At 42.0% G+C, this 18,086-nt stretch overlaps 1 protein-coding gene across 1 annotated transcript; it reads right to left on the bottom strand.

Annotated features, from left to right (window-relative positions):
- Nucleotides 1-1,992: 1,992 nt before the first annotated feature.
- On the bottom strand, nucleotides 1,993-16,339 carry LOC134496724 (vomeronasal type-2 receptor 26-like). The gene is made up of 6 exons (XM_063302432.1): nucleotides 16,194-16,339; nucleotides 15,218-15,506; nucleotides 6,529-7,377; nucleotides 5,267-5,494; nucleotides 3,966-4,092; nucleotides 1,993-2,894 (listed from the first exon to the last, which is right to left on the bottom strand). The coding sequence occupies exons 1-6, from the start codon at nucleotides 16,337-16,339 to the stop codon at nucleotides 1,993-1,995; spliced, it is 2,541 nt and encodes an 846-aa protein (XP_063158502.1).
- Between the last annotated feature and the right edge of the window lie 1,747 nt (nucleotides 16,340-18,086).

The following is an 18,086-nucleotide window of genomic DNA, read 5'->3' as shown; positions in this document are numbered from 1 at the left end:
AAGACAATTATATCAGTATGATTAATGTATAATCTTGAATCAAATGACTTTGCTGGACTTGTTTCTTTGTTCATTTCCCCAGAAAGAGGACGAGAACGTCTCTTGGGGTCTGTTTCAATGTTGCATAATGTGAATTTATATGATACACCTTATCCAATTCCTCCTCCATCTTCTCTTCCTCCCAGATTAATAATTTTGATAATGCATGAACCACTACTTTCCTTATATCTGCAATAAGTACCAATGGTACTGTCAGTGATCTAAGGCCAGTAGCTCAGATATCATTTGATTTACATGCGGGGTCCACTTAGCTTGAAAGTAGGTTCTTCCTGGTGGCATTAGGAGGGGTTGGTAGCAGTCCTCAATGTGTGTTTCTTGAGTGAAGACATTTAACTGGAGCAGGATTGGGAAGTGATTGCTGTCAAACTTAGGTATACCTTCTAGGGTCTTGGCATAATAGAGTAGATCCCTAGAGACAAATATATTGTCAATAGCACTCATTTTGGAGCCAGAGAGGTAGGTGAATTCAGATGGGTGGTCACTTTCAAGGGCACCATTTAAAATATGGAGGTTTAGCCTGAAGCTGTCTGAGCCATGAAGAAGACTGCAAATTTGATTTCTGATCTTTAGAGTGATAGGTGAGAAGGAATCAATTGGCTTCAGGGTTGGGAGAGGGACACTTGAGGTCCCCTCTTAGGACTACAAATACATTTGAATTCTAAAGTATAAGTTTACTAGCATAAGTTTCCAGTTCAGCCCACAAGGCTTTGAACTGGGATTTCTGCCTTGTTGGGGGCATATAAGCATGAATTACCAACAGGGTATGATGGCTTAATTAGATTAAAACATATAATTTGAATGAGGATAGGGGCATGTATATGACTTATAGAACAGTGGGGATTAGGACCCCCAGTCCCACTTTCACTCTTCTGTGCTTTACCCCTGGTTCTGCCCTAATTGAAGATGAATGAAATCCATTAAGTAACAATGTTGTCTGCAGTCCATGTTTCCTGAATCAATATGATGTAATGGCAGGAGAGGGAGTCAATTAAATAAGGATCTCTGGTGAATGCAAACCACCCAGCTACATTCCAGGTTAGAAGGGTGATCTTAGGTTGGTCACTTTGATGTCAAGCACTTCCACTGCAAACAAGGGGTTGGATGGGTAAGTTTTGCAGGGCTGGTAGCTTCACGTTAGCTGATGATTGAGATGGTTATAACTCTGTCTCCCTCTGTAGGTAGGAAGATGAGGTATCATCAATTTCCTGCTCTCCCTTCTCTACCATCTGTTTGGCCATCAAACCTCTCTTCTCCTCATGAGGGGGCAGGGCAGCTTCTAGTTCTGGCATGGAGGCTAGAAGAATCAGTGCAGCATGGGCAACAAAATGCAGATCATTGGCAAGCAGAGATAACATCTTTACAAGAGGGAACATCCTTTGACTTGTCCAGTGGAAAAAGAGGTGTGGGGAACTGTGTCTCCTGTGAGTCGGGTTCCCTCAAGGTCAGGAGAGGCTCATGAGATGGGGAAACAGATGAAGGTATACCTGAAGATTGGATTGTGAAAATAGTGCTTGTCTAGGTTTATTTTACTTGCAAGATAGTTTCTTTTGGGTATCAACTACTTGGGATTACTTGAATTCCTAGAATCTTTCAGGTGTGAAGCTCTCAGCAGAGTCACCAGAAGTGTCACTGTCATTGTTATTGGTGAGGAAGTCGGAGTTGTGGGCTGACAGCTTTGGGTGTGTACAAGTCAAAGAAGAGGCTATGATTCTAAACTTGCTTTATATACTTACATTTTGAATGATTCAAAGTGTTTCCAGGTCAACAAAGGTCCCATAAGAATTCAAACACAATATATTCAAGGTGCAATGCAATTAAAACTTGTATTGATTGGTAGATAGATTTTTTATGCTACTCCAGTCAGATATCACTCTGAGTGGTGTAAAATTAGGAGAAGCTCATTATCAGAGAGAGTTCTCAATATATATTTTTTCAATGTTTTTTCCTCATTAGTTCTTCCCGGATATTTAAGTGCGGCCTCAGAAAAATTAAGAAACATTTTGGGAAAAAAATGCAACCCAATAATGCAGCACTTGAGGCCAGGATGGAAAAGATCTCCACGGCCACCATGTATTTTCCCTTGGTGCTCAGGTAGCTCGGGACAAAAGATACCCAAACGCTACAAAAGATCAACATGCTGAAGGTGATAAACTTGGCTTCATTGAAACTGCTGGGGAGTTTCCTTGAAAGAAAAGCCACTGTAAAACTGGAAGCTGCCAGGAAGCCCATATAACCCAGGACACAGTAAAACATAGTAGCTGAGCCTTCATTGCATTGCAGTACAATTTCCACAATTTCTGAGTGCAGGTCCATATCTGGAAAGGGAGGAGATGTTGCCAACCAAACTACACAAATGCCTGCTTGAATAAGGGAACAAGAAACGACAATGGAGATGGCCAGTCCTCTCCCCACCCATTTCCGTACTCTGGATCCTGGCTTGGTGGCCATGAACGCTAAAAGCACAGTGATGGTTTTTGCCAACACACAAGATACCGCCACAGAGAAGACAATCACAAAACTGATTTGTCGGAGGAGGCAATTGATATTCCCAGGTGGAATGAGGAACTGCAATGTGCAGAGGAAACACAACAAGAGAGAGACAAGGAGCATGTAGGTGAGATCCCGGTTGTTGGCTTTCACAATGGGAGTGTTGTGATACTTCACAAATGTTCCTAGCACAAAAAGAGTGAAGAGAGAAAAGGAAAGGGCCAATATAGCTAAGCTCCTCCCCAAAGGGTTGTCATAGGACAAGAAGGTCAATGTCTTCATCATACACAAATCACGCTTCTTGCTTGCATATTGGTCTTGTGGGCATTTGGAACAGTCATCTGTGTCTAATGAAAAAAAAGGTTGATTCAACTATGGTCGCCATCTCATAAATTATTCCAGGTTAATTAGCAACTATAATGAACATAACCTGTCATGAGCACTGATGTTGAGCAGGAGGGGGCCCCTATCCAGGGGGGGAAATGCATGCGTAGTAGCAAGAATTTGAGCTGTAATTCAAAGAGACACAGAACTTGACTTTTGGGGTGTATCTGTATGGGTTTTTCCCACGCTTCTTCAGTTTGTTAGGATTTTCTGTCTAATGTAGCAGTAATACAACACTAGAGACTTATTCCTCATCTCAGCGTGGTTCCTGCTTGTTAGGACATAACCCCTTTATATTTTTCATATATATTTTTTTTAATGACAAAAATAGATCCATTATTTTACATAAGAGTATATGCATTATTTAAGCAGTTATTTTGTGAATCATATTTTGTCTAGTGGTATTGTTTCAGTTGGTTTCTCTCTTGTCCTGATATTAGCCCACATTTTTTTTTCCCACATAACTCAGTATGTGTTTCATCTTAGCTCTTCTGGAATGCTTGAGAAGTTCTGCTCAAGAGGAATTGGACTAAAATCCAGTGAAACAGCAAGTTGAAATCTCATGCTATTTCAGAGAGTGTAGATTCCCTTCTTTTCTAGCTACAGGCAACAGTGTTACCTTTGAAGTATGATAGGCCACCTTGCATGAATATCTCTTAGGGAAGGAATCACTGAGAAACAGGGGAAAAAACAAAACAAAAATATAGTATAACCATGACGTCTTACTTATCAAATGTCATAAATTTATACTTTAAAGGTCTTTGCTTTATTTTGTGTCACTTTAATATAAATTCTGACCCTTTCTTAATCTTTTTATATTTGGAAACTAATGAATAATAGTTTTATCTCCACTGATGTAATGAATAAAAGTTTTAACTTCACTGATGTATGGATCCTTTAGGTTTCCTCTGATACCACAGATATATTAAATGCTACCTTTCTTGGATGAAAAAATCTACCTCCACCATTGTTCAGTTTTCCTGGATATTTCTCATAAGCATCTTGGGAAGATACAATAAGCTGAAGGCTCTTACCGTGCTGGCTGGATATTTTCCCTTCAGGGCAGGGGAGGCAGTCATAACAGCAGAACTGCTTCCCTTCCTGCTTTTGTTTGAAATAACCGGGGAGGCAGCTCTCAGTACATGAAGACACAGGCAGGGCCTAGGAAATGAACAGGAAGGAGAGTTAACCACTGCCATTCAGGGTATAGCTGTAGAAACAATCTGGGAATGCCTTGGGAAAAAAATACACTTTAAGGATCAACAATTTAAGAAAAAGGGCAGTTTGCAATGAAGAAAAGTTCATGGGGCTTTGCCATCATTTAAAATAGCTTTATAGGTTTTTCAGATGGTCTTTTTGTGATGTAGTGAAATTACACTCAGAATTACATTCAAAGCTCTATAACTCACTGTCCTTATATCACACAAACACTTTTTGTTTTTGTCCCTTCCAATCAGTCTTGACTCCTGGCAACTGCCTGGACTAGTCCCTGCACTTTTCTTGGCAACATTTTCGGAACTAGATTGCCATTGGCGCCTTCTTCTTCCTATGGCTCAGAGAGAGTGACTGGGTGAAGGTCCCCAGCTGGCTTCATGCCCAAGGTGGGACCAGCGCTCACAGTCTCCTGGTTCCTAGTCTGCTGCCTTTATCACTACACCAAACTGGCTCCCATCCTTGTTCTTTTTGCAGTTTTTCATTTCCATTTCTAATCGAGCTCCTCATTATACTTCACAAAATTGCAGTGTTGCCAAAGTTCTTCTTTTGATTATCTAAATACATTCAATTGCATTAATATGGTGTTGTCACAAAGTATTGATTAAAACTGATCTTCAGCAAAACAGAAAAAAAAGAAAAAAAAAAAGCAAATAATTTGTATCTAAAAGCAGCTGTGTTCCTGTTTAGTCAGTGTTAAATCCCACTGACTTATACCCAAATAAATATCTTCCCTCTCTCTTTCTCTCTTTCCACAAACACACTTATACATTATAACTTTTGTATTAACTCATAATATACTGTAATTCCAGGTTTTAAAAAAAAATCCATAAAATCTATCCCACTCCTTCCACTGGGATTTTTCCTTCCCCTTAGTATAAATGGATTATATAATGGCAATTTCTAGTACAGTATAGTTGAGATGCTGCTTTTTTGAGAAATATTAAATCCATCTTATCTTAGCCACCCTTTGCTCTCATGTACAAACTGTCGACAAACAGTGAATGAATGTGCATGAGAGAGAAAGAGAATTCACACTCATACATAATGCATTTACACAAAATAATAATTATTTTTTTAAATAAATCAGTATAACAAAAAAATCAATACCCACAAAACCTACCTGCTTAAAACTGCTGTGCCACATAAGGGCATCTTCATGTATGGTAAAGATCTTGCCTGAAGAAGCCCAAGGATCCAGCTTCCCAACTTTGATGAGATGAATGGATTGGTTTGGGAAAGTAACCCAGTTTACAATATCAAATCTGGTTACCAATTCTCCATTCTGGTCAAAAGAAATCTGATCTCCTGCACTATTGTTAAATATGACCCTTTTCAAGAACGAGTGGAGCTGCATGCCAAAGGAGAGTACAGGAGTTTGCAAAAAGCTATTAGAGATAAGACTGATAACCCCTATCAACAATGTATATTATTTATGATTTTCTTCATTTGTTCATTCATCATAACTTGACTACACAGAGGTTTATGACAATACAATAGTGATAAAGGCCCATTGAATTTAAAATAGGAAAGGGATCCCAAAAGCAATAATAAATCTCTATTCAATGATGTTCACATCAGTCAAATCTGACTTCAGAAAAGCAATAGACAGTCCCATTTCAAATTGTCCTTCCAGCACCCTCCCAAATGGACAAATAAACAATAAAAAGTTCAAAACTGAAATAGGAAACTGCCCTTTAGATAGGAAAATAAGACAGTAGTAAAATGGATACCAGACAAATTTGTCAACATTTCTACTCTAAACAGATTATGGGAGAATAAAGAACATGTAATGGGTTGTTTTCTAAAAGAAGGTTCAAAGCATCAAATAAGGAGAAGGTCCTAAAACTACCAAACCAGATCCAATTCTACCTAGGAAGATCTCATCATCATCACTATGTTGGGTTTCTATTAATGGACATTATTTTTTGTGCCTTCAAGTAGTTGTTGACTTCAGTGATGTCTTCGACTAGTCCCTGCAGTTTTCTTGACAAGGTTTAAGAAATGGTTTGACCTTGCCTCCTTCCTAGGGCTGAGAGAGAGTGACTGGCACAAGGTCACCCAACTCTATTGCCTAAGAACTAAACCTAAGCCTAAGAACTCACAGTCTCCATGTTTCCAGTCTGCTGTCTTAAACACTAGACCAAACCCTCTCTCAAAGGACATTATTGCAATGTCTACTACTACTACTCTTGCTGCTAAACAAGAGCAACAACAACTATTGCTGTTCTTCTATACATGAGGCAGAACTCATAGTTTAAGATACCTAAGTAATAGGGTTGGATACCAAAGCTTACAGAAGAGTTGCCCAAGAGATTTAATAAAATACAATAATTGCACAATCACTGCTTCATAACATCAGAACTGAGAAATATGGTACATTACCTGCCAAGGCTGCAGATCTTGAAGAAACACTCTCTCTCCATTGACAGTTACTCTCTGTCTGAAGGGACATGACCACATGGCCTGTATAGCTTGTGCTACTGCATAGACTGCATTATATACACCATAGCTATGGCTACTCATCGTCATTTCAAAAAAAGCTCCAGGAAGTGTCTCCAGCTTTTCCTTCCCAGTGCAGGTGTCATCAGTTTCCTCAGTAAGAGGCACTTTGGGAAAAGCACAATCAAATGCCTGTACCCACACATCTTTGATAAAACCATCATCTTTTGATAAGAAAGGGTTTCTAGTCTGAAGAAACTGTTGGAAACCTGGAACTTCATTTGAGTGAACAGTGAAGGACAGAGCACCATGGAGGACTTGGATATCCCACTTCTTTTGATAGAAGAATGATGCGAGATCAGTCTGACCCACCATGATCCACACTTTCCCCTTTGATTCCTTAGGCACTAATTCCATTTCTGGTAGATAAAGCAACAATCTCAGAATTAACGTATTTCTTTCATAAATTATCACAACATTGGCATTACTCCTCATGAAGAACAAGTACATTTTCACTAGCCACTCCAGGTCATCAAAAATGGTACCTAGATAAAATTGCTTAAGTCTTTTCAAGAAAGCAACACAGATTCTGTGAGGAGGAAACATGGAAGAAATTGTACGGACAAATCTTTCTCCATCTTCGTCTTTAAAAATGACCCCAATCCATGTCCATTTGAAGTGCAAAAGGAGCTGGACAATCCCCGTGTACTGGTAGGCTTCATCTGGGGCCATCTGATAGAAAGAATGTGTCTCAGAGGTATCATTCTTATGTAGAGGAGAACCATATGTGATCTGTTGAAAGGAAAATTTAAAATTTGGAAAAGAATAATAGTTACATAGTTGCATTTGGATCATGGGCATCCATGGGTTTGGGAAGGCAATAAGAAACAAAACCTGCATTGTGACACTGTGACAACTTGAGATAGACCAACTACACATTATATCCCAGACTCAAGAAGACCTGGAAGAACAACTGGAGATGAAGCCAACACCGGAAGCTGGAATGCCACCACTATCAACTCCATTACAGAGCACAACAGCTGATATGAGGCAAAAGATCATGGACAAACTAGCTACAGTCATCTCTCAAGACCGATTACCAAGGCTCAGTGAAGAAGTACCATCAGATAGTATGCTAGAAGATGCCAATAGAGCCCTTGTGACAGTCCCACTATAACTCAAACCAATAAACTAGTATATGCTACAGCTGCTGTAATCCTAGAGATTCTTGGCCACATGATCAAGAAGAACAGCAGTACGTTATCCCCCTGGAAAATGAGGTTGGAGGCTAAGATCAAGGCAACTTGGAGAGAAGTTAGTCTTTTGGTGGAGCTACAGAAATGTGTGGAGATTAAGGATAAGACTCAGCTACTGAATAAATACAAGGGCCTGACTCCATCTGAAGCCCTAGAGACTGCTAAACAAAGGTTCACAGCACTGGCTACCAGGCTAAGGAGATGCACTAGAGAAGCAGAGGCCAAGAAGATAAATAAAGATAAAAGAACCATCCAAGGTGTACTTCCAGCCGCAGTGCAACAACACAGTAAAAGCTAAGCCACTAACAGCAGAAATGGAACAGTACTGGAAGAATATATGGGAGAAATAGAAGACACACAACACCAGTGCAAAGTGGCTGCAGGAGCTGAGAACAGACCACAGAAATCTCCCAGAGCAGGAACCAGTCACCATCACAGTAGCAGACATCCAACAGCAGGTGAAGAAGATGAAGAATTGGACAGCACCTGGCCTGGACATGATCCACAGCTACTGGCTAAAGAAACTGACAGCAGTTCATAAATGCCTAGAAGCACAGTTGAACCAGCTGCTAGCAGCAGGCTCCCACCCATACTGGCTAACACAGGGTTTTTTTGGTTTCTCTTGACATTAAGTCCAGTCGTGTCCAACTCTAGGGGGTGGTGCTCATCTCCGTTTCAAAGCCGAAGAGCTAGCATTTGTCTGTAGACATTTCCGTGGTCATGTGGCCAGCATGACTAAATGGAACGCTGTTACCTGCCCGCCGAAGTGGTACCTATTAATCTACTCACATTGGCATGTTTTCGAACTGCTAGGTTGGCAGGAGCTGGGACTAGCAACGGGAGCTCACCCCATCACGCAGATTTGAACCGCCAACCTTCCGATCGGCAAGCTAAGTGCTAATCATGAAAGACCCCAACAAGGGAACAACACCATCTAACTACCGGCCAATAACCTACCTCCCCACAACATGGAAAGTCCTATCAGGCATCATAGCCACCAAGCTGCAGGACCATATAGGCCAGTACATAAGCACAGCTCAGAAGGGCATTGGGAAGAACACCAAAGGCTCCAAACACCAGTTACTCATTGACAGAGCAGTTGCCTGAGACTCAAGGTCTAGACAGACCAATCTGACCACAGCCTGGATTGACTACAGGAAAGCCTATGACTCAATGTCACATACATGGATCTGTGAATGCCTGGCACTATACAAAGTCAGCAGGACACTCAGGACCTTCCTCAAGAACTCAATGGGACTGTGAAAGACAACACTGGAAGTCAACTCAAGGCAGCTCAAACAAGTGGCCATCAAGTGCGGCATATACCAAGGTGATGCATTGTCCCCACTGCTGTTCTGCATGGCCTTGAACCCCTCAGCCAGATTATCACAAGAACTGGATATGGATACAAGTTCAAGAGTGGAACTACATCAGCCACCTCCTCTACATGGATGACATCAAGCGTATGCTAAGAGTGAAGGAGACATTGACTCACTGATCCACCTGACATGGATCTACAGTGAGGACATTGGGATGCCATTGGGACTAGAGAAGTGTGGCTGGATGGTACTAATGAGAGGGAAGGTAGTTAAGACTGATGGGGTGGAACTACCAGCAGGCCACATAGCAGACACACAGACCAGCTACAAGTACCTTGGTATCCCACAGTCACACTGAACCACAATGAGGAGACAAGGTAGACAGAAACATCCAAGTTCCACCAAAGGAAAAGACAGGTCCTAAAGAGCCAGCTCAATGGGAAGAACAAGATCCACACCATCAACATGTATGCCCTGCCAGTCATCAGATACCCTGCCGGTATAGTGAGCTGGCCAAAGAAGGACATGGAGGCTGCTGATGTGAAGACCTGGAAGCTCCTCACAACATATGGAGGCTTTCACTCCACGTCCAACACCCAGAGACTGTACACCAGCTGGAAAGAGGGTGGGCGGGGTCTGGTGAGTGTCCAAGCCACTGCCCTGGATGAGGCCCAGAGCATCCAGGAGTACATCAGTAAGATGGCACCTAAAGATGAACTGTTGAGAGAATGCCTGAGGCAGCAGCAGACATGGAAGGAAGATCAAGCAGGGGAAGTGCCATGGCAAGACAAGACCCTGCATGGGATGTACCATCAACAGATAGCTGAGGTGGCTGACCTTGGGAAATCATACCAGTGGCTGGAAAGGTCTGGACTAAAAGACAGCACTGATGCACTGATCATAGCAGCACAAGAACAGGCACTAAGCACCAGATCCATAGAAGCAGGGGTCTACCACACTAGAAAGGACCCAAGGTGCAGACTGTGCAGAGTGGCCTCAGAGACAGTCCAACACATAGTGGCAGGGTGTAAGATGCAGGCAGGAACAGCGTACACTGAACATCACAACCAAGTAGCTGGCATTGTGTACATGAACCTCTGCACAGTGTATGGGCTAGACCCTCCCAAGTCTAGATGGGAGATTTCACAGAAGGTTGTGGAGAATGACAGGGCTAAGATCCTGTGGGATTTCCAGATCCAGATGGACAGGCAGGTAGTGGCCAATCAACCAGATATCGTGGTAATAGACAAGGACCAGAAGACAGCAGTTGTCATGTTCACTGATTCAATGTAGTTTATACATCATAACATTTCACATGCCATGGCGCTGACACACGTTTCTGTTTGGGAGGGAGCTGCTGTGAGACCTTGTACCAAGCTCTGTATGTGAAATCAGTACAATGGAATGTGTTTGGGTTATTTTCTCTGCTCAAGGACTTTTCCCACAGACCATCAGAAACCATTAGGAGCACCTGGGATTGTGGACTTGAGAAGATTCTATGGGGGGAGGGATTTCATTTGCACTGAGGGTTTTTAGTTTGAATTTGGCACACTTTCATCATTCTCAGCTTTCTCTGTGATCCTGCATACTATTCTTTAATAAATCAGATATCTTTGAATTCCTACTTATGAGTCTGATGGTGTTTTAGAATAGGCATTCATTAGATAAACCTGAGAATCCCAAAGTTGTACCGTTAGCTCCTACCAAGATCAGTTTCTTGTGAGGGAAAATAGTTAACGATGGCTGAGTAGAAATCCATGACTGGGGGACTCGAGGAGATGGCTAGCTTGATGCCTGAGTCGACAGTGAAGAGCGGAGAACTGAACCTCACCACAGAACCTTCAGAATCCTGAGACCTGTCAAGGGATGAATCAAATTCCAATTCTGATTCAGAGGAGTCTGACAATGGGGAAGAGCCAAAGCAACCGGCACCCAGAAAATTGCTCACAGAGTTGATCACCTTGGATGAAGTGGGGGAACCCCAGCCAGGGACGTTGGGGACATCTTGGAAGTATCGGTTCCCACTAACCCCAGACGAAGAATCTACTATGGTGTTGACTGAGAGAAAACCGGGCATGCGAAGGAGAGGGGACTCTCGAACCCCTGAGAGTCTAAGAGTGGTGGAAGTCAAAATAGAATCGAGGGAGTACATGTTGAAAAACCTGTCTTTGTCACTGGAGGGGCAGGGGAGATGGGGAGGAGATCCCAGCTTCTCTCAACCATCCCCCATCCTCCCACCTAGACTGCTGGTGGAATGGGCCAGAGATGTCTCAGGGACGAATCTCCACCCCAGAGAGCCTGGCCATCAGTATCCCCACTCAGTAAAGGGAAAGCTACTTTAACCTGGGGCCAAACAACTCAAGCGCCTGCTGGTTCCACTCCAACCGGAGGAGGAGTGAGAGACTTTTCTGTCAAATTTGATGGGGATCCAACAAAATTATCTTTCTTTTTAACTAATGCTAAGAGTTATATGAGACAGTTTGGGGCATACTTCCCTTCTAAAGAGGCTAAAATAACTGCCATTGCCACCAAGTTGAAGGGTTGAGCAGCTGACTGGTATGTTCAATTAAGTGATGCTGACTCCCCTGCACTTGATTATTTCAATGATTTCATCTGGGGATTAAAGCTGCATTTTGAAGATCCTCTGGCTAAGGCAAGAGCTAAGAAGGCTCTGAAGGATCTTACCCAGGGGCAAATGTCAGTAGCTGATTACACTCTAGATTTGAAAGCTCTGGCTGGGAAAATCACTGACTGGTCTGAGTCAACTCTAATAGAGCATTTTAAAGAGGGACTCAACTGAGATGTCCTGTGTTGGGCGTTGTGTAGAGATGGCCGCGAGTCATTTTATGACTGGATCTGTCTGGCAGAAAAGGCTGAGCACGCTCAGCATACCTTCATGCAAACTAGAAAACCTGAAAAATCACCCACCACCATGAGAGGACCCCAAAGTGCTGCAACTGCTGCCCAGCCAAGCTATAGAGCCTGGGATGAGGAAAGAGATCGGCACTACGTGAGGGATCAGTGTCTTCAATGCGGAAAGGAGGGCCACCGAGCAGCTGATTGCCCAAAAACCAAGACCGGAGATTGAGCGGGGAAGCCACTGTCCAAATCGCACCCCCCCCCCCCCTTGCGGCGAATGACAGCAGCCAAAGGAACAGCCGACACTGAAGAAATAATCTACTTCTCGGGAGAGGGGGAAGATGACTGTAAGGAGCCAGCGGGAAACATCAGCCACCTGCCATGAAGGGCGCCAGCAGGCAGGTGGAAGAGGATGGGCGCGAAGATGCTATGGTGAGTGCTGACTGTCCCACTTTAGCAGTAAAAGTGAAATTGGGTTCCCGCACAAAATCTACAGTGGTATGGGCTTTAGTTGACTCTGGGTGTTCCAGGTGTTCAATTCACCCTGATCTGGTTGCTGCTTCAGAACTGCCTGGTTTTCCCCTCCAGCATCCTTTGATCTTCACACAGTTGGATGGTTCAACAGCAGGGCGGGGGGGGGGGGTGTGCAGCGGCAACCCATTTCACTGGAACTGTGGCAATGCAAATGGGCAGCCACCATAAGACTTTGAAATTCATTGTAGCATCTGTTGGAAATCCCTTGGTAATCCTGGGGATCCCATGGCTGACCTATCAAAGCCCCTATATAAACTGGGAGCACAAAACTGTGACTTTTAAAGATGGATTTTATCAAGCTCCTACAGCAGAGATAGTTGCATGTGCAGGGATTGGAAGGGCAGCGATCGCCACGCTGTGCCCTGACTTGCCACATTTAGAAGGCTTGCCTGCTCAATACCAAGAATCTGCAGACGTATTTGGGAAGATGGATGCAGATCAGTTACCCCACCACAGGAAAACTGACTGTGCAATAGAGTTGGTCCCCAATGCTCAATTGCCCAAGCCAAAAATTTATCCAATGACTCAGAAGGAGCTTGAGGCATTACGGGACTTCATTGACAAAAATCTGTCCAGGGGATTTATTGAACCTGCTAATTCCCCAGTTGGGGCTCCTGTGTTATCCGGGAAAAGAAAGATGGCACGCTTCGACTCTGTATGGACTATCAAGGGTTAAATTCCATCTCTATTGTCAACAAGTACCCTCTGCCCCTCATGAATGCCACTCTTGAACAGTTTCTTAGAGCATACATTAACTACCATCAGGACGATTGGGTGGAGTTGTTACCTTTTGTTGAAGTTGCTTACAACAATGCTGTGCATCAAAGTACCGGACAAAACCCTTTTCATGTGGTTTCTTGTCATGACTTTGCTCCCATCCCTGAACTGCCACAGCCCCCTTCCCAAACATGTTCTGCATCTGACTGGGCTGTTAAACTGTCTGATTCCTGGCCAGTAATTCAACAAGCTTTGGCTGATGCCCAGGGTGCTTACAAGTCTCAAGCTGATAAGCATTGTTCTTTACAACACAACTTCAAAGTTGGGGATCAGGTGTATCTATCTACTAAATTTATCAAATCACCTCGACCCTCTAAAAAACTTGCTCCCAAATTCATTGGCCCTTTTCCTGTTGTTCATCGTGTCAATCCAGTTACTGTTAAATTAGAACTGCCTCACAATTTGAAGCACTTGCACCCTGTTTTCCATTGCAGCTTGCTTAAGCCTGTGAACCACTTGCCCTGTTGGCACCCTTAACCTCCTCCTCCTGCTCCAATTATGATTGACGGCCAACAGCACTTTGAAGTCAAGGACATAATTGATTCTCGCAAGCTTTGAGGCACCCTGCAGTATCTGGTCTGATGGAAACACTTTCCTCATCCTGAATGGGTGTCTGCCCACCATGTTAACACTCCTGATTTAGTTAACTGTTTCCACCTTGCTTATCCTTTGAAGCCTGCTGCTTAATGTATTCTTCAATTTTGGGGGGGCAGTATGTCATGTTCACTGATTCAATGTAGTTTATACATCATAATGTTTCACATGCCATGGCGCTGATGTGCATTTCTGTTTGGGAGGGAGCTGCTGTGAGACCTTGTACCAAGCTCTGTATGTGAAATCGTACAATGGAATGTGTTTGGGTTATTTTCTCTGCTCAAGGACTTTTCCCGCAGACCATCAGAAACCATTAGGAGCACCTGGGATTGTGAACTTGAGAAGATTCTACAGGGGGAGGGATTTCATTTACTCTGAGGGTTTTTAGTTTGGTGCGCTTTCATCATTCTCAGATTTCTCTGTGATCCTGCATACTATTCTTTAATAAATCAGATATCTTTGAATTCCTACTTATGAGTCTGATGGTGTTTTAGAATAGGCAACCATTACAGTGGTTGTGATAGATGTAGTGGTGCCAAGTGACAGCAACATCAGGAAGAAGGAGTATGAGAAGCTGGAGAAGTACCAGGGCCTGAAAGAAGAACTAGAGAGGATGTGGAAAGTGAAGGCCAAAGGGGTCCCAGTGGTGGAAGGGGCACTTGGGGCTGTGACCCCCAAGCTGGAGAGTGGCTCCAACAGATCCCAGGAATAGCATCAGAGTTCCCTGTCCAGAAGAGTGCTAGGAAAAGCTAAGATACTGTGTAGAACACTCAAATTCCCAGGCCTCTGGTAGAGGACCCGAGGTTGAGGAAGACACATACCACCCATTTGGGTGAGAATGGATTTTTCCCCCTTATATATAAACCCAATAAGTTTTAATAATGCATAAGAGAGAGAGAGAGAGAGAGAGAGAGAGAGAGAGAGAGAGAGAGAGAGAGAGAGAATACTTTATAAAGAGCCACCAGTATCAGCTCAACTTCAACACCCAAGTTTGAGCAAATTTAAAGAGCCTTAGAAAACCTGTTGATTATTATAATAATGATCTGCAGGACAACATTACTGGCTATCAGGGATTATCACATTCTAACCCTTTATATACTATGCAACATCTTTAAACTGTTCAAAGTGGCTCATCACCATGTTAACTTCCAAAATATGTTTTACTCATTGTAATAAATTGAGATTATTTTATGTGTTTCATAGAAAAAAGTCATTTAAATCCATCTAGGTCTGCAAAACTCAGGAAACTGTGGAGCAGATACTAAATTTCTGCGAGTTCCCTTAAGTACTCACCTGTGGAACTTTGTAGATCCCCAAAATTTCTGCCATTCTGAAAGAGATTCCAGAATGAAGGGCTCCAATGACTGCAATGAGTTTGTTCTCAATGTCAGAATTAAAATTGGGAATGAATCTCTTCTGACCACAGAGAAGTTCCATTGTGGCATATCTTGTATATCGCCCACTATAGTTATCATATATTCTGAAGCCCAGAGTGAAGTTGGGTAAGATCTGAGGGGTTTCATTGATCTCCTTCACGGCAAATACCAAAGCCAAGATATGTTGGTAATACTTGGTAAGAACACTACAATCAGGATTAAATACTGCATTAAGGGAAGTTCTGCATCTAAGAAAGTCATTTAACATTTTTATGCATCTTTGGAGGTCTTTACAGTGGAATATTCACTGTGCCATATAATGTCATCCTATTCAATCAATATTATTTCAAAATTGTACTTTTGGATTCTTTGGATGATTTATGCAAGGGGTATTTTATAGACCAAGGATAAATATTCCCTAGAATGATCAACTACTTTCTTTAGAACTGTTGCCTCTTCTTCAAAGATTGCTTCTATTTGGTGGACTAAAAGCAAGGTCGTTTGCAGCATTTAAAAAATAACTCTTACTTGGCTAATATTTTGATTTATTCTTTAATGGGATGCACAGACTCTTCTCATGTGGCCTTGACACAACTAATGAAAAATCTTTTTGATCAAGTTACCAGTTTAAAGTTATTTTCTGATAAATTGGTCAGTTTCTTCTAGTCTTAAATAAAGGCTAGTGAGCTATTTCTTTAATTGTCCTCCTAAGGATCATATGAAGTGATAGATGCGCGATGTCTTTTTTTTTTTACTTTCTGTGCATACCTTTCAATATTAATTATTTTTAATAATAGTGTTAAAAAGTATAATCAGGTTTTGAAGCATTCGCAGAGACACATGGGCATAAAAATTGCAAAAAGGAAAATGAGGAGGAGAGAGAGAATACTCACAGAAATTCATCCTTAAATGAATAGTGGGGATCTTCACTGAAGGTAGGAGGAGTTGTAGGGATGGTGATAACAGATGCGATACCACCAATGATAAAGTCACCAGCTTGAAAATAATTATGCACAATGGGAATCGGATCATCTGCCATTTCAGTCATACATAATTTCTGTGACAAGAACAGGACTGAAAGCAACAGTCGTGCCATTGTTATGACAGCTCCCAGTTATCTATAGATTATCAATTTTCCATCTTTTTCTGAAGTTTCACGCTATTACCTAATCTGATTTAAGCATCCGCTGTTTTCTTTGAGTGCTCCCATTGCACACTGAGGCAGTAAATACTTGTGCATTCTATCACATCTCAATCTTGAGATTTGCTAATGTTTACCAGCCCTAAGGAAAGTAGAATTAATCACAGTATTTTCAATAATTACAGGTCAGAGAGAATCTCTATATTTAGATTCTAATTTCTCTGTTACCACTTAATTGGACACTTTTCTCACCCAATAATGGATGGAGGCATATGTGCATTAGGAATGACCCTGACTAATAGAAAAACTTCCAATAAGCATATTAAGAAAATATTATGTGATAGAAAGGGGAAATCAGGATGTACACACATATTAAAGAGATTCTTTACCTGTAAATGTACCATTTTAGAACTAGTCTCTAAGATGGCATGAATTTACCATTACAATACCTTTTTAGTAAGCATCTACAGTAGGAAGACTTTAACTGGGATATACTCCGGGAAATAAAATATATATATATATATATATACTTCTCTTCAATTCACCCATGTCAGTAATATATCAAGCACTAAAGTCTGGTTAACCATATCACAATAAATCCATAGTTCACTCCTTTTGAAACAGAAATGATCTATGTTGCGGAGTCAATATTTTCAGGGAAGCATGGAACTTGACAGAAGTAGTTGTGTAAATGATAGTTTACAAAGGCCTGGTTCCTATCTGAGAAGGTAAAATGGGAAATGTACCCTGTTTTACAAGGAGAAACACTCATAATGATGTGTTGAATTAAACATAATCCATCCCAGATGGTAATACCCCTCACTTTTATGATTGATTGATTCTTTTATTCTTTTAAACTTAACATCATGGGCTATATGTTGTAGTTGTTATTTTAATCTCTTTACAGCACCTAGACTCACTATTTTGAGATGGACAGCTCTAAAAATTATATAAATGTTTATATATGTACATACTTATATCACCAACAGAAGTGTTGAGATGGGGCATGCAAGAGAACAAGACCTGTTAGAGTACTGTTAGAGAACTTTCATATTGGCTTTGCTGTTCATCATGAGGCGCTAAAGATTATAGAAGATAATGATTCAATCATTCAGAGTCATTGAGAGTTGGTAGGCACACAAATACATTATTAATACATTATTATTATTAAAACATTCATTAATATTCAATTATTATTGATGAGATGAAATCATAGCTCCCAGTACTTTAGCTGGTGTTGGCCTTCATTCACATCGAGTTCTCCCCAGGAACCACGTATGTCATAATGTGTTGTTGTTTATTCATTTAGTCACTTCCGACTCTTCGTGACTTCATGGACCAGCCCACGCCAGAGCTTCCTGTCAGTCGTCACCACCCCCAGCTCCCCCAGGGATGAGTCTGTCACCTCTAGAATATCATCCACCCACCTTGCCCTTGGTCGGCCCCTCTTCCTTTTGCCCTCCACTCTCCCTAGCATCAGCATCTTCTCCAGGGTGTCCTGTCTTCTCATTATGTGGCCAAAGTATTTCAGTTTGGCCTTTAATATCATTCCCTCAAGTGAGCAGTCTGGCTTTATTTCCTGGAGGATGGACTGGTTTGATCTTCTTGCAGTCCAAGGCACTCTCAGAATTTTCCTCCAACACCA

Source organism: Candoia aspera, chromosome 4 (assembly GCF_035149785.1).
Source record: "Candoia aspera isolate rCanAsp1 chromosome 4, rCanAsp1.hap2, whole genome shotgun sequence".
Classification (NCBI taxonomy): domain Eukaryota; kingdom Metazoa; phylum Chordata; class Lepidosauria; order Squamata; family Boidae; genus Candoia; species Candoia aspera.
This window is presented reverse-complemented; position numbering and strand designations above follow the sequence as displayed.

Coding starts and splice junctions, on each gene's coding strand:
- LOC134496724 (XM_063302432.1), bottom strand. CDS start 16,339: ATGGCAGATGATCCGATTCCCATTGTGCATAATTATTTTCAAGCTGGT. Junction 15,507..16,193: donor TCATTTAAGGATGAATTTCT/GTGAGTATTCTC, acceptor TCCTGATTGTAG/TGTTCTTACCAAGTATTACC. Junction 7,378..15,217: donor GGATCTACAAAGTTCCACAG/GTGAGTACTTAA, acceptor TCCTTTCAACAG/ATCACATATGGTTCTCCTCT.